A 21,941-nucleotide genomic window follows, 5' to 3' on the forward strand; every position below is an offset into this window, starting at 1 on the left:
CTGGGTTTTGGTTCACAGATCTAGCTATTTGTTCTCAGACTGCCATTGGCAATTTTGAGCTTCTCCTTTTCTCAGAGTAATTTTAAAAAAATCTGGTTGCATTCTTTCTGCTAATCTGACATGACAATAGCTCATGGGTCTTGTAGTTCTTCTATACCTATAATTTATATACATAATATTTGGTGCTCTATCAAAAATATCCAGGCATAAGAGGCAAACGAGTACCAGACAGACAACATAAAGAAGATGCAAATGTTGGAATGATTAGGACAAGATTTTAACTAACATATTCAAAGAATGAGCTGACATTTGGAGATTTTCAGGAAAAAAAACACACAAAAAACCCTGAACCTATGTGTTGTGGGTTACATTGTGTCTCCCATAAATGTTCAAGTCCTAACTCCCAGTATCTAAGTCTGTGACCTTATTTGGAATAGGGCCTTTGCAAGTATCATTTTAGGTAATATTGGGTTAGGGTGGGCCCTAATTCAATGACTGGTGTCCTCATAAGTGGAAAATCTGGACACAGGGAAAGCCATGTGTCAACAATGATAGAGATGGGAATGATGCAGCTGCAAGCCAAGGAACACCAAAGATAGCTGGTAACCAACAAAGCTAGGAAAAGGTAAGGAAGAATTCTTTTTTGGAGACTCCAGAGAGGGTGAATGGCCTTGCCAACACCTTAATTTTAACTTCTCACCACCAGAACTGATAAAAGTAATTTTTTTTTTACATAATGTAAAAAAAGATTTGTTGGCTATATACCAAGAAAACATTATTTACAAAAGTAGGCCGTGGGCCAGATTTGGCCCTTGGACCCTACCTGGTTTGCTGATCCCTGCCCAAAACTATTAGATTCTAAAAACTTCCCTGATGGGGCAGTGCCCTGAATTCTTCCTCTCTCTAGCACACATCTTTCTAGGACATCTACAATATATTGTTTCCTCCTCACCAAGTCCCATGCCATCCATACAGTTGATCATGGAAGTGATCAGTCTCTTTAGATACTACAGTAAATGGAGCAGGAGTTACCACGACCCAGGAGAAAGGGAATGTTCTGATGGTCATGTTATGAAATGGTAAAATGTTTTTTTAACCTCCTCCTTGATGTAGATTGAAGAGAATATATTGAATAGGCCAACAACTTCTGAAGTGCCAGAGGCTTGTTGATCTGTGTCAGATTCTACACTAGGCACTGAACTGTGACTGTGGCAACTACTTGGTTGTTTTTGGTTGTCTGCTATCATCTGTCAGAATCCATGTTGTTTGCTAGAACCAGACAGGCAAATTGAAAGGAACTATGCTTGCTTTTTAAGTCTTCAGTGTGGCCCTTAACCTCAGACATTGCACATGCATTACAGCCTCTCCCTAGTCTTGGGAATGCCATTTGAGAGGTTTTGGCCTTTTCTACCATATAGCTTTCCAAAACCAGGAGCAGTGTGGAGGCACTGTCAACTGTCTAGAGTATCCCTGCCCACTTATTTAGTTGGGGAGATGCACCTGAGAGGCTTGCAAACCTGTTCTACCCACACTGAGATGAGCATGGCCCAGGAATCCATTTGTCAGCAGGCCTCCCTATATACTCCCAATGTATCGGAGGGGATATATTGGCATTTTGGATCCTCTGTTATCAATTCAGACTCCATTTGTAATAGCACCCAAAAGATTTGGGTCACTTTCTCCCCCACATAATTGTTACAATGCTGCCAGGCTCTTCCTCCACAATTGTTCTCCAATCTGAGATCTCTGTTCTGGAAATAAATAGGAACGAGACCCTGATTTCCCATGAGTTTTTTGGTCATAGAAACAGTAAAAACAGGTTGAGAGACCTCATAGCTGTGCCTGAATGTGATCCCTGGATCCACACAGGTGTATTAGACTTTGCCAGATTTTGCAAGGTCAAAGTCCTTACTGCCTTTTGAGCTTCACTGCCCATTAAAGCACTTATGCTAGCCTCACACCTGATTGCCCCTACCTGGTCTTACTCTTATAGAAATCTATAGTCCTCTTATCCCTATTTTCCCCTACTGCCAATGCTGGCTGGGGAAAGCTCCCAGGTAAGGTTCTTGAAATGCTAGTGCACCTCACTAGCACATTCCTTGCCAATTTAGTGATTAGGTGTCCTTGAACCCTCCCAGGTAACTTTTTTTTTTTTTCTGGCCCTTTATACCAAATCTCTCCTAGCATGCCCACATAGGTCCCTTGACATCTTTTCAAAACCCAGCATCTCTCCCAGAGGCATTGTCTTTCAGCTTGAAGGTCAACTCCAATAGATCATTTTAGTCAATCCTGAATGATAAGATATCCTATATTAACCATTTTATACTGAACCCCTTGGTCTAGAGCACAGGTGGCAAACACAAGGCCCACAGGCTGAACCTGGCCCTCCAAGTATCTACCTGGCAGCAGCACCAAGCTCCTTGCCTCTGGTTAAGTAGTTACATTTATAGTCTTAAAATTACCTTCGGCCCTTTGAAGGCACAACTCCAATGTGGCTCTAGGTGAAAATTAGTTTTGATACCCCTGGTCTATACAGCATCAGGCTACTCCCCAGATGCTGAGTCCTATCCATACGTACCAGTTTTTCTGGTATCACAGCCACTTCCTTGTGGAGTGGCAGCTCTCCCTCCTATACCATGGTCAGTCCTGATAACATATTCTAGAACACAGGTCAGCAAATTTTCTTCCAATGGGGCTAAATATTTCAATTGTGCAGGCAGGCCAAGGAAAATTTGAAGTTTTTTTTTTTTGGACAGAACTTTAAATAACATTTTGTACTAGTTTTTTTCTGGTTGGGTGAGATTCTACTTTTCTTAATTGCGGTTCCCTGCTAACAAATTAACTTAGCTCATGGGCCATAGGACAGGTGGCAAGCTGATCTGAGTTCCTAGATTCAGGGGACAGAAATGTTTACAGGTCACCTACTTTAGGTGAGGCCTCCAAAACCTCCTAGTAAGAGGGGTCATTGCTCTCAAAACCTCCTAATAAGAGGGGTCCAGGTCTCAGGATCACCTTGGGATTGAGGGTCTTCTAGCACATCCCCATCTGGGGTTATTGGAGTCCAGACTTGGACTCAAAACTTTGCAGTTTTACAGGGTTTGTGAATGTCCTTGTCTTCCACAGAATCGTAGCCTGTCACTAAACATTCAGAAAGCTCCTAGGTGCTTTGCTGGGGTTTGAGTCTTCCTCACAACCCGGTCCTTTGCTTTCCTGTGGTAGTCTGCTGCCTGAAACTTGGAGCCATGGCAGGCCCATTTAACAGGCAGACCCCGTGTAAATGGTCTAGAAAAGCTCCAGATTTCTCACACTACCCACTCTTCTCTGAATCGTCATAGTCCCATCCATGTTCTGGTACTTCAGTATTCCTGGGTGAGGCTGCTGCCCTGAGTCTGCAGAATACTAGTGACAAGGATAGCAGGCAAGGTAGGCCTGTAAACTCAACTACATCAGGAAAGACTGGAGCAAAGAAAAGACTCCAGTCTACCTATGTACTTATTTAATAAACTCTTGGGGGCTTAATCAAAGAATATTTTCCCTGTAAATGAGGACAGTCCTTTGAAATGAAGATACCAGATGATCCTTAAATTGGTGAAACTAGGAAATGTGGCTTATTAAAGACAAATAAGATAAAAAACTTGGGAATATTACCAATAGCAGCTATCAAGCAAAGTTTGTGCTGTTTTAAAAATGAACTCCATTCACATTTTAGCATCTTGGTTTTATTTAGTGCATTTCATAAAGAGTGATGGTAATATGCCATGTGCAGAGCTGCCTGGAATTTGGGTGCTACTTTACACTGCTGGGCAGATGACAATTTTTAAACAATTCTAGAGATAGGTCTAAAAGCTTGATATTATATATATCTTGTAATAGCCTGTAATTGCTAACCCAGGAGTGTACCCTATAGAAATAACCATTAGAGATTTTAAAAAAGCAATGTTTTAACAGCACATTTTACATAAAAAACAAACAAAAAAAACCCTGAAACACGACTTATAACATATGCGGCATTCAAAACTAAGGTCCTCCAGCTATGAAAAATGGGTGACCAGAAGGGCTGGAGAGAGCACAAAATTCACAGGAGGCTGGGGCTATGTGCTTCTATTTTCCTACTTTTGGGGATGTTTCTAGTCATCATTTCTACAACCCATATATACTTAATACTTTTAAAAGCTGACTTTTAAATTTAGCATTCTTGTAGAAATATAAGGAAAATTCGATATGTTAAATTATTTTAAAATTCACACTAAAATACAACATTCAAACGAATTCTCTTCAATTACCCAGTTGTTTTGATACTTTTTGGTGAGCAGACAGTCTATACCAGTCATTGTGAAAAAGTCTTTATTTTAAGAAAAAAGTTTAGTTAACAAAAACTTAACAAATTCCACTTAGCAAAATACACCCAAAAGGAAATCACAATAAAGAAAGTTTTAAGTCAAGGCCTCACCAATTCCTACAGTATTAGTAATGTGTCTCAATTTTCAAAACTAACTTTTAAAAAGCTTAAACTTAACCTAAAAGATTTTAAATGAAAAATAAACTAGAATGAACAAACATGAGAAATGCTCCTCTTTGAATTAGGGATCTAGCACCTTGAGTTTCCCAAAAATCACATCTCTTCAATGTGTTCATTGTGATGTGTAAAGATCCACATTTGATGTACTTAAAACTACTGAACTCAGATAACATCTACCTGAAGTACACTACCAAAATACTGAAAAAAAGCTGAAAATAGTTTTACTCAATATCACAGACCAGAAGTAAGTTTGAATGAGGAAACACTGAAGAGGTAATTTTTTAATCCAGATTTCACAAACTCATGGTGCAAAATGGATCCCATAGCTTTTTCTAGAGTAGTAACTGCTTTTCACTGCTTGACTGCCTATGAAAATTTAAAATAACTCAAATGCACTACAAAATTAGTCATATCCAGCCATGCTATTCTGGCCACTGTAGCTAGCCCCATAACAGCCACTCACAGACTGGCTCTCAAGGCCACTGTAAGTAGACTGGGCAGACACCCCCATTCCTTGCATCATCTGGCTGCTGTATGCCCCATTGCTAGCTCCTGTTGTGGAATTCAAGAAAAGTTCTATGTATCTATGTTGCATGTTGGCCCTGTCTTTGGACATAGCTGCCACAGCTTCTTCATGAGTGGCAAACTCAACATCAGCTTCACCCGTCACTCTTCCATCAGGGCCAATCTCAATATGGACTCTTACAGGGTTGAGAGGGGAGAAGAAGTTGTAAATGTCATTTTCTGTGGCTTTGTATGGCAGCCCCCTCATGTGGACACAATGTCCAGTGGTACTCTGGACAGTAAATTCTCCATCTCCATATCTGTGATCATACATTCCAGAGAGACAGTAACTAAGGTCTCTTCCAAATAGGTCAGCAGTAAAGCCGTAGCCATCGCTGAGGCCACTATATTCCTCATAGCCCCCATAGCCTGCACTATAGGCACCAGACCTCATCCTTTCCAAGCCTGCCTGCTTAACTATGCCAATATACCTCCTGGCTGTGCCTGGGCGGTCATAGGGCCCTGGCCGCTGTACAGACATAAACTTCAGAGGGGGATCTGAGTATGACCTAACTTCTTCCTGACTACTCTTGAACACTTCAATGTACCTATGCCCAATTCTTTCCTTGTGCTTCCCTAGAGCCTTCTCAGCTAACTCCTGTGAAGCAAACTGCACAAAGGCTTCCCCTGTAATCTTGCCCTCGGGGTCCACAGGCAATGTGATCCCATTTGGCACGATTTCCAACCCTGAGAAGAACTGAACAATTTCCTCCTTGGTACATCCAAACGGGAGTCCTCGAAGCCGCACGAAGCCATCATTGGCGGTGTCAGCACTGTTTGGACCACTGTGCTTCAACACCCAATCCATTTCAGTTCTGTGGGACTTGAACACCTCAATGTACCGGTGTCCCATACTTTCCCTGTCTTTTTTAAGGGCCATTTTCACATCATCTTCTGATTCAAGTTCAACGAAAGCCTCACCACTCTGCCTGCCTTCTCTAGTGTAGATGAAATGAATGCCTGCGACCCCATCATGAATTATGCAGCCGGAGAGGAAATTCTGCACATCCTCAACAGAGCAGGACCAGGGCAGGCCACGGAGCTTGACCACAAAGCCTTCACCTCCCTCAGGGCCCAGCATCATGGATACTTGACAGGACAGACTTCAAACAAGCTCAGCTGGTGCTTTTTGTGGCTGAAAAGAAAGCAAAAACTACATAATTTTTCCTTTCATATTTATAACAAGAACATTCAGTAAATACAGTTTTCTCCCTTTCACATATGAGGGAGTAAGCTGAAGTTGAAAATACACAAATACATTTGAGCTAACAGTCATTTCCATGTCTTCCAAAAAATGCATACTACGCAGACTGAGAAAGTTATGTCGAATGTAGAATAAAATCTGAAGAGAAATACAGTGATCTAGAAGCTTTAACAATGTCAAAAATCTACAAATTCTAATAGTCAATTATTGTTAAGTTCTAGAAGAGAAGACAAGAAAATCAATTGAGGCAATATTCAGAAACAGCAAGAGAAAGCGGAACTAGAAGAAAAGAGATGAGATGTATTATATTGTATTGCTAAAATAAAAGGCAGGAGAATAGTGTAACTTGGTACATTGAACAGAGAGTAATCTAAGTGTTAATCAGGTTGAGCAAGGGCATTTTCTTGTTATATATTTATTCCAGATACTTTTCATGCTGAAATTTGGTATCTTTTTTGTAAGAGCTCCTGTGAGATTCTTCAGCACTACAGAAGTAAAAACACGATGTGTCAAATCAAACAAAGTGAGACCAAACTGAAGTCATATCCAGAAAAGTCCATCAACAGAATATTAGTTATGTGCACTACAAATGAAGAAATCAAATAAGCTTCTCAGGTTCACATATAAATAAAAGTACACACATTCACTGCTACATTTGGTTGAAGGATTTAAAGAAAAGGAACTCCTTAGGCAGTGAGAGGTACCCCTCTCATAGGAGGTCATAAAATGCATGTGGTATCTAGCACAGAGTTCAAGATAAAATAAAGGTCAAATACAACTGGAAGGGAAATTTTCTGAAGAGTAGGAATCGAACCATCAGATAGCAATATATGCGTAAGAGACAAATATATATATTTTTTACAGAGGTAGAGGTAGGGTGTGGGAAAGAGACATGAATTTGTTTGTTGTTCCACTTATTTATGCATTCACCTGGCCAGGCTGATTTTTATATGTGCCCTGACCAGGCATCAAACCCACAACCTTTGCACATCAGGATGAAGCTCTAACCAACTGAGCTACCTGGCCAGGGCCCAAATATATTAAGAGCCAAAAGTATATTTTTAGTGATCAATGCTCAAAATGTATACATGTAGAAATATGGAAATTAAATGTTAAATGGAAGTGTCATTTCACATTAAGTATAATAATAGACATTAAAATTAGTCCTAAGAGATGCATTTCAAAGAAATGTGGGCCTATTAGTAGAAAAGGATAAACCAGAAAGCATGTTAGGTAATTTAAGTGCCGCCCACACCAAACAGAGCAAATTTGTAATAAATATATGAAACACTCAACTGCACTAGTAGCAGAAAAAAACCAAATTATTGCCAAATTAGGTTTTGACCCATCATTATTTTCAGAATTTAAATATTCGGTGTAATAAATGGAGCCTCTCAAGGTCTCAAATTCCAATGAATTATTTCTCTCAGGTGATCCCATTGTCCACCCTAACCACACCCATAAGCCCTAGTTAGTGACTCTAGTAATAAAGTCTTTTTACAGTTCTACAGGCATGGGAAAAGCAGATTTATAATTGTGAACACAAGAAAGAGTTAATTCTTTCATAAGCTTGGTAATTCCTTCATGATATGAATGACAACTGTCATTTCCTTTTTGCATTACCCTCATTATTTCTAGTTCCCATACTAATAGCCCATTCCAGGATACTTGGAACTGGTTCTTAAAGCTCTTTAAGCATTAACAGCTGGCCCTTATTGCAACCCAATCTGCAGCTAGTGTCCTGTTAAGGTTACTTTATGTACTCTCCCATTCCAAGTTTTCATTGGCACACAAACCACAGGACTAAGGGCTTCTAAGATCTTACAACTTTGGCCTTAAACACTATTCAGCTCCTATCATCCCCACCATTTTAAAACTTCCTGTTTGTTTCTGTGCCTAGAATGTGCCAGGCTCTCTGTTCCCTTGATAATCAACACACATGGTAATTCTCTTCAAACATATTCTACCCAACCTTCTTGTCTAGCTAAATCATACTAATCCTTAAGGCCCTGGCTCAAATATCCCACTGTTTCAAAACATCTTCCCCTGCTACAAACTAAATCTTATGATTCTATGCCCCCACAGCATGCTTGCTGTGATCTTTTTAAAATGTGTCTTCAAAAGTACATCGGGAGTCTGAGGGACAGGCTGTATCTGTTCTACCACTATTGCCCAACGCCCGGGCACAACAGACTGGAGATGAGCAACGGATTCATTTAACGGATGGCCCGGGTGAGGGTGGGTCAATATCAACCTCTAGAATATGGCAGTTTATTTAGTCTGAGAAAGACATGCAGGAAGCATAAAAGAACAGGACATTTCATTATAATTATGCAATTTAACACCACAAAAAAGTAAAATACTCTCACCTTTTACCTTCAGAATGCTCTATATTTTGATTATTTGTAGAGACTTAACAGTACGTAAGACATTTAAACTCTAAAGAGCTCAGCTCTGCTAAATGTTAGATTTAAAGATAGTGACAAATACATCCTTTACTTCACATTCCTGTATTTGTATTTATAAATTAAGAAATTACTTTTCTTAAAATAGCTCACCTTAAAGAACAAGGGGGAGATCCAACAGTCGGAGACACTCCTGGTAGGTACAAATTGTCCTAAAAAAGAGATATCGCCATCTTGCCTCAGTGCCCAAGCACTTACCAGAGCAACCAGAGCAGGCCACAGGGCTGGCTTGGGTTCAGAGCTGCCTTCTTCCCAAAACAAAGCAGGGCTGGGGGCTATCCTAATTGAAATACACACCTGGCCCACCCCCAAGCATTTAAGACATCTACGTTTTCATGGGATAATAACAGCAGGGGCATTCCCACTTGCCCAGAGGAGACAACTCAAATTCCAGAGTTTCTATACACAAAACTAGAATGGCAGTAACAAAATTTAAACATTGAGGGTGAGGGAGGTACAAAAGCAGTCCCGGGAAGGGGAGGCCCAGGGCAGCCAATCGTCACTGGGATGGACTCCAGAAGAAGTTTGCTAGAAATCGTTCAATAGGGTTTGTAATTTATAAACATCCCTGGGTGGCAGGGTGGAGACACTCAAGAATTTCTTTCCCAATTTTACTTGGTAATTTCACTCCTTGAGGCCTGACATTCATCTTTTAATTTACTGAGGAACAGTAAAGAGAGAAAATATTGAAATAAGCTTTTCAACAGGAAAATCGTCATTACTACCATTGCTCATTTCCATGTGATAAGGCTGAACCCGTCTACATCTTTAGTTTTGGACACTGGTAAAGTCAATTCCGTTAAGCCTGTGTGTTACAGGTAATATTCGCCTTGTCTTACTAGCCTTCTGATTGCCATGAGATACTGCTTGGAAAAAACCCCACATAAATGTGAATTGCTACAATTTAAAACAATATTATTTGGACTCTCTTGAATGTGTTCCTCATTACTTTACTGGTTAGACGGGATCTAATTCGGATTCAAGCAGATCCAATCAAGATGAACTGGGTGTGCCCTAGCGGACTAGGGCTGATTAGGTTTATCTATGTGGTAAACAGGGCGGCTTAAACCCCACCTCCCATCTTCTCGAAGGTTCCAGGACAGGAACTCAGGTGGAAAGCCCGGCTTTCCCCTCCTTCAGTCTTGTGCCAATGAGACCCGAGGAGCATTTTCACCTTCGTTTCAAATGAGTTTTAAGCTACAGCTGGCAGCGCGCGAACAGCCAGGTTGTCCTGGATGTCGCAATTACTCATAAAAGTTCTACTTCTAAATTTCAGCCAGCGGAAGAAGCCGCCTCAGGGACACATGGTTGAGGTTTCCGCTTTAAGACTTACCGCTGAAGGAAGCAGGGCCGATTTCTATTTACATCAAGCGATCGTGGTTTACAGCCAAAGGACCCCAATTCCACCCGACGCTTAAAAACGCAGAGAGCTCTGGGGAATCTCCAGGTGCATCTCCTTCTGTTATTAACCTGAAATGGAAACTGTCTGGTTATAGGTACAAGTTAGTCCGAGGCCCAGGCGCAGCCAGCCGCCAAGGCCGCGTCAGAGCGATTTCGGCGGGAAGCGTAGAAGCGATTCCGGACGTGTAGCTCCCGGAGCAACGCGACCCCGGAACAAGGAGTAGTTCCCTCCGCCTCCACCTGGTGCTCCGACAGCCTCCGTCGGCCTACTAGGGCGTAAAGCCGGACCCCAAAGCCCCCCATCCAGAGCCTGGGCGGGCGCTGCGGCCGCTTCCGGGGCGGAGCGAGCTACGGGTGGGGAAGAGCTGGCGGAGAACCGCTCCCCGGGACGTGTGGGGGTGGGGTGGTGGAGGAACAGGGTACAGGCCTAGGCCTCCAGGGCCGGCGGTGGGAGGGGCTTCTCCGCGTCGGAGGTCTCGCGGGTACGCCAGGAAGAAATTCTCGGGCCTGCCGAGGATTGGTTAAAAAGATTAAGACTTCTCTCGCTAGGCTTCTTTGGCCTAGCCTAAGAAGGGCGGGTGGAGGGAACGGAGAGGAGGCAGAGTTCCTGATCCAAGCGGGCCTCCTAGGAAGCCCTAGAAGAGTTCCCGGGACCCACAGGGAGCTGGCGGCCCCGGGGCAGGATCGACTTGGGGTACTTCCTGGGTTGGGGAGAAAGTTCCAGGGACAGCGATGGGGAAGAAAAAAAAGGGGGGAGGAAGTGGGGAAGAACTGCCCCAATCACAGGGATGGGGAGTGGAAACACGGGGGGGGGGGGGGGTCGTCCGCTCGCAGCGGCTCACCGCGACTGGTCTGGGGTCTTGAAGTCCGGAAGGCCAGCGCGCGGGGCTGTGTCCCGAAGGCTGAGGCCGCGTGACTGGGAGGGCGGCGAGCCGGACGTAGGTCACGGGGTGTAAAGGAGGAAGTGCCACCGACCGACCCGCCAAGATGTCACCAATGGAAACGCGTCCAGCAGGTGCGGCCCAGCGGCCCGCGCGGGTTGGCCGAGGCAGGAAGTGGGAGGAGGAGGGAAGAAAGGCAACGAGGAAGACTGTTCTCAGTTCTGAGGAAAGGTGCCAGTGTGGGGAAAAGTCCAGAGTACCAGCGGAGGGGAGGGTAGACAAGGTTATGTGGAAGGAGAAACCGTTAAAAGAAAAAAAAAAAAAATCTCTGAAGGCAGGAAAAATTTAGAACGGGAACTACTGGATATACAGGTACCTTGTTTTGTAGATTTAACCTCATATAAATAGTTTGAATAGTTTTTAAAAGATTAAAACGCAATTCTTCAACTTCATGCCTAGCAAGTAATTACATTTTATGAACCTTTTAATCCTAATTCAAATGAATACAATGGAAAACAATTACAAGGCAACTGCAGTTATGTGAGCAGTTGACTGAATTATTTTGTATCAGGAATCATAGAATTTTAATTGTAACTAGTTGCTGTGACTTTAAGAGTCATGTTAACTATAAAAAGTTAATATTTAAAAACTAAAAAAGGGTGATTACTCAGAAATACATCTGATTAAAGTCTTAAAAATCTAAAGATAATTACCAAATTGTAGGATTTATAGGGAAAGAGGAAGGTAATAAGGGAGAATATGGTGATGCAGTCTGTAAAGCCAAACTATAGGAAACTATATAAAAAAAAAAACAAACAAATGAATCAACTCTTCAACATACTAGCTCCAAAGGAAAAAAAACAAGGGGACATTGATACATTTAAGAGACTTATCAAGGATTCACAATACATAAAATACATGTCTCTTGAGCCAAACAAACGAGTAAACAAGACAATTTAAGACGTTTGACTAGAAATTTGTTACAAAATATTTACTTTAGATTGTAGTTATGTTTAAAAACCAAAGGAATTAATATTTAGAAATGCATTTTGAAATATTTGTAGATGAAATGGTGTCATAGCTGAGATTGGCCTCAAAATTATGAGTGAAGTAGATGGAGATGTACAGAAAAACTGTCCATCATTAAGTTAATTGTTGAAGCTGGGTGATAGGATTCAAAATCTCTAGTTATCCCATGTAAAGTGAGAAACAGACACGACAAACTCACATTCAAGAGAAGTAAAACAAAATTGGCCTAGTTTTGGAAAGCACATCTCTACATGGCATAAATGGGTACCTTGACTGCTTCATAAGCATTTATTTTGCTTCTTAAAATCCTCTTCTAAGTATATGCCTGGTAATTCGTATGACTGGCATGCCTTTTCTCACTTATTTTATTTGAATGTTTGTTGCAGTTGGTTAACAGGTTGGTGAAACCGGTAAGGCGTGTGTTAATAATTGATTAATCATGATAGTGGTTCCTGCCAGTGAAGGAACAAGTACAGAATACACAGGGGAGCCTGGTGTGCCGAGACAGAAGGCACCAGAAAAACACCTGCAATAGGGCTAAGCTTAATAAAGGAAGAAAACAGAGGGAGATCCTTCCTCCATAGGTCTGGTTGGGTATTTTGGACTTAATTCAAAGGCCAATGGGAAGTCATGTAATTGTTTCTAATTATATTCTGCATTACAAAATGTATTCTACTTTCTGCTTTTAACAAAACAGTCTAGCTGCTGTCTGAAAAGTGAATGGTAAGAACAGATGCATGGGAAGAAATTAGAGAAGTTTTAAAAGAATTAACGGTACCCTGCAACAGAAACATTGTGGTGAAAACTGAAGCATGTGAAAGGATTTGAGAAATGTGCAGTAGATAAAATTAACCAAGCTGAGAGTCATTAATTAACCCAGATATACTGTGCACTTATACAAGATGCAGGTCCGAAGAACAGTGAACAATAAAAATAGTTTTTAGAGTTAGTTTTGTATTTTATATTTTAGAAATGCACTTCGAAGTATTTGTGGATGAAATAAGTGTGATGTCTGGGATTTGCTTCAAAACTATCTGAGTGAAGTAGATGGGAGATATAGGAAAAAATTGTCCATAATTGTTAATTGTTGAAACTAGTTGATGGGATTCAAAACCTAGCCATCCTGTGTAAAGTGAGAAACAGACAATAAAGAAATACATGTCTGATGACAAATTCTGAAATGACTAAAAACTAGGAAATGGGGATTAACTTACATTGGGGTTCCACTCTGGCAGACCAGAAGCCATGCATAGGTAGCTAAAGTTTCAAAGTAGAAGCTAGAAGACCATATTACTCTTTTTTTTGTACAATATATTATCCTACTTATTCCCCCTGGATGTTTGCTCAAATTCTTTATAATTTTAAAATGCAACCCTTTGCCAGGATGTTTCGATTTTTGGTTGCTTTGCGTAAGTCTTTTTATTATTTTGTGATAAACCCTTTTAATTTTAATCTTTGTATTTTCTTATGAAACCCACAAGAGAATTTTAGATATCATTTCTGCTGCTCATGTCTGTTTTTCACTTGAGGCAGATAGTTCTGAGGAAGAAACAATTGCCTCTCAAGAGAATAGTATGTGAGCAGAACCCAGACCCCTATCTGTTATGGTTTCTTGCTCTACTAGAAATTATATTGGAAACCTCAAGTCTTTTCCAAGCCAGCAATGTAAAGCCCCAGCTTAGTGGCTTTTAAATTTCTTGCTGTCAGGGACTAACTTGAGATGCAGGTCTGAACCAACTTCTTAAAAAAAAAAAATGCAGACACGAAATGATATTGTGCCTGAAATTTCAAAGGGCTCATGCACCTTAAGGGTGAAAACTCTTATCTAATTTGCAAAACATGCCACATTTAAAACACAAAGCTACCTAAGACAGAAGGAGTAGATAAATCATTAAATGCATTATTAACATTTTAAGTGTTTATTGCTACTACTACATTTTTATCCATCAAAGGGGGTATATGTCATGATCTGTAAGCAATAGGAAAGCTGCTTTTTATTATCTTTTAACTATTAGGCCCTTTAGAGTACTTAGTATACCTAAGTATGAAGTAATATACTGTTTTTCCTCGGTCTTTATTTCTCAAAAGCTGTGTTAACTTAAAAGCAAAAACAGTATATGTGCTGTCAGGTAAATTATATCTATAATGCTTGTATTTAAGTTACCATAAGGGATAAATTATTGTCCAACAGAACAAGCAACCATTGCTCTCTACATACTTTTAAATTTCAGTAATTTCATATAACCAAAAAGATTAAACATACAATCTATGAAAATTGATACATTTCACAATTTTTTCATACTAAATCTTAAAATTCTGTGTATATTTACACTTACAGTCCAGATCAATTTGCACTGGCCACATTTCAAGTGCTTACAAGCCACATGTGGCTAACAGGTACCATATGGGACAGTCACTGATCTATATCAATGATTTTTCAACCTTTTTCATCTCATGGCACACAAACTAATTACAGTACTAAAATTCCATGGCACCCCCCCCAAAAGGTATAATTTTGATTTATTCACACCAGATGTCTATTGTGGTGGCTGTTGTCATTTTTTAATTTGACAATATATGGGAAAAGAGGTTAGTGTCCCTGACTAGCTGGTTATTGCATGTTTAAAAATTCTTGCAGCACACTGCTTGAAAATCACTGATACATATTACTGATTTCATTCTGCAGATAAAAAATACACACACATATATATATATTAGATGTTTTTCATAAAAAGAAAAACGATTCGACTTCCATTGCTAAAGATAAAATCCATTCTCAGTTGAGGGGAGTTCATCACCTGTATTAATTAGTATTACTGCTCACCCCATAGTATAAAATATGATTCTAGCCTAGCTAAGAAATGGGGGTGGGGTAGATATTTTGCTAAAGAAAATACAATTGCTAAGAAGATAATCTCCCCATTACTTGCCCCCACTAACTTTCCTGTAGTTCTCTCCCTGAAAGCAAGTAAGCCTCTGGGGTGGGCAAGTAGTCAGATTATAGAGCTGGGCAGAAGGCCTCAGGAGGCCTGTGAATTACACTTATGGTCTCCAGGGAGATCACTGCAGTATATGCCCATAGCCTCCCCTAGAAGGTGTCCTGCAGGGGGCCTAAGAACTTCCTCCTGGAGCTCAGTGGAGAGCAGATACCTTGTGCTCAATGCTTGCAGCTGCTTAGGCACCACAACACATTGTCCTGGGACAGTGAGAAACAGACAAGAGGAGGAAAAGAACACAACATACTTGAGAGGGGCTTCCACTAAAAATTGAGTTTCCAATTTAAAAGTAATGAATTGAAGGAAAGGACAGTGGCCTGGAAAACCAAAAAGAATCTCAAAAAATATATAGAAATAAGGGAGGGAAGATATGGAATTTGGAAGTCATTAAATATAACATGGGGCATGAGAAATGACATGGATAACAAAGACCTCAGGAGAAAAAGAAGCAAGTGGAGGCAAGACAAAGTTTTGGAAAACTGATAAAGAATGGAAGGACACTTTCCTGGCTTAAGATAAATTGTGTAGTTCCCAACAGACATTTTAAAGAAACAACCTAAGGCACGTGTTGGTGAAATCCCGACATTTAAAGTATAGAAAGAGGCTGCTTTGGGGGAAAAAAAAAAAACAAACAAAAAAACCAAGGTACAGAGAATAAAAATACGGTGGTCACTAGCCTCAAACTACCGAGCACTTGAAATGTGGCAAGAACATATTGAGATGTGCTGGATAAAATGCATACTGAATTGCAAAGATTAGAACAAGTATGTAGCCCCGGCTGGTGTGGCTTAGTGGACTGACTGCCAGCCTGCAAACCAAAGGGTCACCGGTTCCATCCCCAATCAGGGCCCATGCCTGGGTTGTGGGTTGGGTCCCCAATAGTGGACCCCTGAGAGGCAACCCCATATTGATGTTTCCCTATTTTTCTCATTCCCTTCTCTCTCTCTAAAAATAAATGAAGAGAATATACACACACACACATATGTGTATATACACACACAAGAATGTAAAATCTTTCAGTTTTAAAATGCTGATAACATGTTGAAATGTTTTGGGTATACTGAGTTAATCAAAATGTATTAAAATATGCTAAAATAAGAGTGTGATAGGAATTTGTAATATTTGTACCAGGTAAGGATTTTTTAAAAGGAATGTATACTGTCAGGGGAAAGCTAAAAGGAGTTTAGAATTTTTCATTCTAATCTCTCATCTCCCTGCCTGCCTGTAATTATCACTGTTTAGTTCCTGTTTTAAGAGAACTTTTTCCTAGCCTGACACCACATGGATTTTTTACAGCTTATAAAGCTGTTTGCATCTGAATTTTTACATTTTGATGTACAGTCAACCTGGAATTGGTTTTCTATTTCCAGAAGTTTTAGAATTAGTTTATCAAGTTACCCAAGCTAATGAACTCAGAAGAAAAAATCCTAAATAAATTATTAGCCAACTAAATCCGGCAACACATAAAGCAATATTACATCATGACCAAGTTGGGTTTATTTCAGAATGTAATTGCAGTTCATTTCAAAGTTAATCTTCATTGAAATTTGTCACACTGTCATATTAATGAAGGCAAAATGAGTTAAGAATTTTTCATGTTTTAGGAGAAATGCTAAGAAACATCCTAAATAATAAAAGAAAAATGGATAAATCTCCCTATAAAGTGAGAGTAGGGAAAACTTGTCTGACCATGACCAAAAAAATAGAATATGGGAAAATACTGCAAAATCTGATTACATTAAAAAACCAAGTCTCTTATGCATGGCTAAAAACAACCTAAGCTAAGCAAAAATACCAATGAAAAAATGGGGAAAATGTCCAACAATACATACGAAAAGAGCTTAAACATGAAAAGATAGTGCTCAATCTCACCCATAAATGATAAACTAAAAAATTTTAAATGAAATGACATTTAAAATACCTATCATATTGGCAAAAATACACAAGTTTCCTTGTGTATATGTGTATAACATATTTCCTTGGCAAAGCTGTAGATAATAATAAGTAGGTGCTCTCAAATACTGTTTGTGGAAATACTAAATGGTTCACTTCTTATAGTCAAAAAGGTGAAAACACCTACTGCACCACTAGGTCTAACAGGAAAAGTCTACAAGCAACCCAATTGCCCATTACTAGTGTTCCAGTTAAACTTTGGTGGATCCACTTAAATCAAGGAAACCAAGAACTAAGTTGAAGGGCTTCCACTGGCCAAAAACTAGATAATTGAGCGAAGAGAATAAAACCTACTGTGTATTAAAACACATCCTATATGCTAAAATCCATGAATTCATAATACCAGAAAAACTATCTTTGGCACATGCTAGGGATTCAGTTCATTATGCCGGATATTGATAAACATAAAGAAAAAATAAAACCTGTAACCTGCCTTTTATAAAGTACACCTTAAAATTTCCTTTCTCTAGAAGTGTTACTGCTAATAAACAATAACTCTTAAAATATCCACTAATTTGGAAACACTGACAACACAATGGATCTAGGGATAATCATCAACAGCTGCTACCATCACAAAGGGGGAAGAAACATAACTATGTTCCCTCTGGTAGGAGTACATAGCACCTCAAATGAAATATTCTTTCCACACAAAAAAAAATCTCAACGGAATCAGAACAGCCTTTAAAGGTAAATGACATTTTACAGCAAATGCAGAATACAGAGATTCAAACACCACCATGGGAATGCAATTAAAAAAACCCAGTGTGAGGAAAGACCTTTACATTACATACAACCTGGTTTGTCAACAAAGATGTTTTAAGAATGTAGAACAACCTCATTCTACATCATCACTAATAAGGTAGTCACTTGGCTGGTACAAACACATGCTGTAAGTAATAAAGAGTACACTGGATTCTGAAAGCTTGGTTTGAAAAAAGCATGAAAAACAATTTAAAAAATGTAATCAATATTTTGGATATACAGTAAATTATTACCTATGTGGCTTGCTTTTATTTCTATTGGACAGGACTGCTTTGGGTTAAAATATAATTTAAAAGATATAATCTACCAAACATAAAGTGTGACCTTATTTGGATCCCAGTTCAAACCAACCAGCTTTACAGAAATATTTATTAAATAAGCAGTTATATCTGAACACTAGGTATTTGTTGATATTAAGGAATTATCTCTTTAGGTGTGATGGTATCATGGTTGTATTTTTAGAGGTCCTTAGAAATACAAGCTGACTTATGGATACAAATCTTATTATCCATGGGATGTGCTTGCTGTAAAATAGCCAGGCTGGTCTTAGCTGAGCCTGGTGCTCCCTCTGCCTTGCCTTTTGTCTTCCACAAGTACCCTGGGGTTCAGGGTAACGAGATGGGGGCAGGAGCCCTGGCAGTTGTCCCTGTCAGAAAGATCTAAGTCCTAGTCCCAGTTGTGCCACTGGGCAAGTGACTTCTTAACTCCCAGTCTCCATTTCCTCATCTGTAAAATGGGGATAACATCAATACCCCCTTATAACCTGCTCATGAATGTGATTAGAAAATGTTAAAACACCCAGCTCGGTGAATGGACACATTAAGGGTCAATTAATGTGGCTTTAAAAAGAGTGAGTGCCAGAGCTTAGAATGAGGGGAGGTTGGCAGAAAGTTATCTCCTGTAAGGGTCCCCCCACTCCCATTTCCGCAGCTCTTCCAGGCACCTACCCTGATGGGCACCTTGTTTCCACACACACTCACCTTCACAGTTTTGGCCATGTACAAGCACTTGTCCATTTAATCAATCTTTTCCCTGAAGTCAACTGACGTTTTTAACTTGATAGTTTAATGGGAGCTTTGTAACAATACTCTTAAGTGAAAAACCAGTCACTTGTCAGTTTAAAAAGTAAATAAGATCACAACACGGAAACAGCAAACCTAATTAATGTGAAGAAATACACACAGGAGCATGAGACCCCTCAAATCACAGGATGAACTCGCTTAACATTAGTGATACAGCAACCCTCTCCCAATATTCACTTATTTTACAATGAAAAATATCTTGAAAAGATATCTAGAAAACACCACTTCTCACCGACAGAGCCTAATGCATTTTTTTTTTGACTAACTGGAAAACCCAAGGTATTGTCATTACTAGAAATTCAGAAATAGTTAACTTTTAAAAACGTGACTGAAAGTAATAGAATTACATTAGGATCAGTAGTTTCGATGGTATTTTGAGTTAAAATTATTTACAGCCTTCAAAATTCTCCCTGCTCCACCAGGTTCAGGAGAGGCAAAGGCCGCCACCGTAAGTTGTGGCACTTCCGTCCACCCCCCTCCCCCGCCCACGTCCCGCCCGCGCGGCTCCAGGAAGCTGTCGTGACGCAGAGTCACTCCTCAGCTCGCGGGCCTCTCTCCCACTACGCACCTGCCCCTTAGGGGCAGGCAAGATCCCCCCACACCCAGCAAACAGTTGTAAAAATAGAGGAAAACGCGTTTGTTTGTCCTCGGGTCTCCAAGGAAAGGAAACTGCTGCGATTGCCACAGTGTGAGACAGGCCAGGAGCGGCCTGACGCCGGGCAGCACTCGCGCAGATGCCCAGGGGGTGGGGGTGGGGGTCTTCTGGGCTTGGGGCCTCCCAACGGTTTCTGTAAAAACCAGGGTAAGTGGGGACACCGCGACTTGCCCGGCGTCACCCACGCCACTGTCGACACCTCAGTGAACCACGCAGGGTAGAGGGGGCAGAGGGCGCAGCGCTAGCGCCGAGAGAGTCCGGAAGTTTCTTAGAGTCAAGAATCAGCAAATATTCAAAGATAAAGAGACAAATAAAAAGAAATAGCCGATTAACCAAGCTCGCTCAGAAAAAGTGTGGTTACCAGGCAAAGCCAACGACAAAAAGAGGTTCAGCCAAAATACAAACACAATACCTCTCCGGCCAGTAGACAACGTAGACAGGCGCTTAGGACTCACACACCGCAGAAAGAGCAAGGCGGCAAAGACCGAAAGTGGAGGCCGAGCGAGCGGGAACGTGGGAAAGGGAGGAGTCAGTCCCAACCCTAGTACCGCGACTCCCGGGAGCTTCCAGCCACGTGGAGCTACTCTTATTTTTAAACAAACTCCCTCTCTGACTTTCGCCCGGTGCCCTCACGCCTGGTAGGGGAGTTCAGGCCCTCCTTCCCTTCCTCTCTGCAGGACCTACCTCTCCGAAGCCCAAACCTCGGGCCCAAGGTCTATCCGAGTGTAAGGCCCTTGATCTCAGGCCCACCTCCTTCAAAACAAAATCTCTGCCCCACCACCCTTACTCCCAGTGGACTCAGCCTCAGGTGGATATATGGGCGTGCGGCCCTTGACCCCAGACTCCGCCTGCTCCGTCCCTAAATCTCAGACCCTCGGTCCCCAACAGCAAGAGGTCCAGTCTCTCACTGACCAGCACCAGGGTGGCCGTTGACCTCAGATCCTGCCTCTCCGGACTCCAAATCGCAGCCCTGCCACCCACAACCCCAACGGGCCCAGTCTCCAGTCGGTCCCTGGTGTAAGGCTTCCGACCTTCGGCTCGTCCCGCCCCTCACCTCGGGCTCCGAGTCTCCACGCTCCCGCTCTACTTCACATCCGGCACCTCGGTGGCCCCTTTGAACACCTAGAGTAGGGTAGAACCCGGGGCACTTGGCAGTTGTAGTTGAGGCAGTTGAGACTTGTTTACCATCACCATGGAAACCCCTGGGAGCGCGCCCTGGGCGGGGCACCCAATAGGTCTGGAGCACTCGGGCCGGAGTCCATAACTCGCGCCCGTAAGGCGCACGCAACCCTTCAAGTGCTGCTGCTCTAAGCGCGCTGGGTCCCTGCTCTTCCCTGCGCCACAGCACCCGGGAACAGCGGTATCGTGAACCCGCACCTCCACCCCGCTTCTGGCTGACGACGCAAACCCTGGTCAGTTTCCCCACGGAAGCCCACCTTTTCCAGAAGGACGCAAAGCAGTTCAACTTCCACCACGGGACCGGAAGATGCAGAGACCGCAGCGGGGCGGGACCGCCAACGTCGGACGTCAGGGAACGGAACCCCTAGGGCGCCACTGTGTCGCGCCCAAAGCGTAGCCGGGGATTGGTCAGTCGCTCAGAGGGCGAGCCTACCAAAGGGGCAGGGCACTGAGGGGAGTGGCGTGGTGCGGGAGAGCTGGAATCGGGGCCTGCAAAGCTTCCCGGAACTGCTTCTGAGTCCCTGAAGATACTGAGACATTTTGGTGGTGGTGGGAACCCTGGCCCCGACCCCAAACACTGAGTCTAAAGGACTCTTAGGTTGAAGAACAGCGTGAGGAGGGAAATGAGAGCCGTTTCCTGTAGAGGAAGAAAGAGGAAATTGAGAAACTGGAGATAGATAAAGGCGACTCTGATAACAGGATTTAGGGAGGAATTAAAAGGTTGAGTGAGGTTGCTTACTTGATTTTCACTTGGCCTAAGAATCCCCAAAGCCTCTGAAGGTGTCTTCCGGAATGTAGGGTTTTCAGTTACAGAACATTTGAGCCCGGTCTGGCTGGAAATGGCTAACACACGTGAGGCAGTGGAGATTTTCTTGATATGTTTTAGAGTTAATAATATATATTTTTAAAATTTTACTGCATTTTGTCTCTTATCCCAGTATAACCTCTCCCAACTCTACAACCCTCTACAGTTGTTAATTTATATGATTTTATAAAAAACTGAATAAAGATAAAATCAAGATACTCATCATAAGCAGAAAAGTTTTGGATGTTTTCTTAATTTTAATTATGTTTTATTGAACATGCTGTTGTCCTGATTTTTCTCCCTTTGCCCCACTCCACCCAGTATCCCCCACTCCCTCAGGCGATACCCCCACCATTGTTCATTCCACCGGTTATACATGTAAGTCCTTTGGCTACCCCATTTCTCACACTGTACTTTACATCCCCATGGCTATTTTGTGGCTACCT

At 41.7% G+C, this 21,941-nt stretch overlaps 1 protein-coding gene and 1 long non-coding RNA gene across 5 annotated transcripts; one reads left to right on the top strand and one right to left on the bottom strand.

The window, feature by feature from the left end:
* The first annotated feature begins 268 nt into the window (after positions 1–268).
* LOC118500772 lies at positions 269–13,557 on the top strand. Its single transcript, XR_004903357.1, has 3 exons — positions 269–448; positions 12,944–12,950; positions 13,547–13,557. It is a non-coding gene; the product is annotated as an uncharacterized LOC118500772 (long non-coding RNA).
* On the bottom strand, positions 3,698–21,048 carry HNRNPF (heterogeneous nuclear ribonucleoprotein F). Of its 4 annotated transcripts, none has more exons than XM_028511149.2 (4): positions 20,948–21,048; positions 10,086–10,222; positions 8,846–8,904; positions 3,698–6,218 (listed from the first exon to the last, which is right to left on the bottom strand). In XM_028511149.2, exon 4 carries the CDS (start codon positions 6,165–6,167, stop codon positions 4,923–4,925), a length of 1,245 nt encoding a protein of 414 aa, XP_028366950.1. In that variant the 5' UTR covers positions 6,168–6,218; positions 8,846–8,904; positions 10,086–10,222; positions 20,948–21,048; the 3' UTR covers positions 3,698–4,922. The 4 variants fall into 4 exon arrangements, with proteins under 4 accessions (XP_028366950.1, XP_028366949.1, XP_035882564.1 ...); XM_028511148.2 differs by lacking the exon at positions 20,948–21,048 and adding an exon at positions 20,566–20,939; XM_036026671.1 differs by lacking the exon at positions 20,948–21,048 and adding an exon at positions 19,924–20,053.
* Positions 21,049–21,941: the final 893 nt, after the last annotated feature.

The sequence above is a fragment of the Phyllostomus discolor genome, chromosome 5 (assembly GCF_004126475.2).
Source record: "Phyllostomus discolor isolate MPI-MPIP mPhyDis1 chromosome 5, mPhyDis1.pri.v3, whole genome shotgun sequence".
Classification (NCBI taxonomy): Eukaryota; Metazoa; Chordata; class Mammalia; order Chiroptera; family Phyllostomidae; genus Phyllostomus; species Phyllostomus discolor.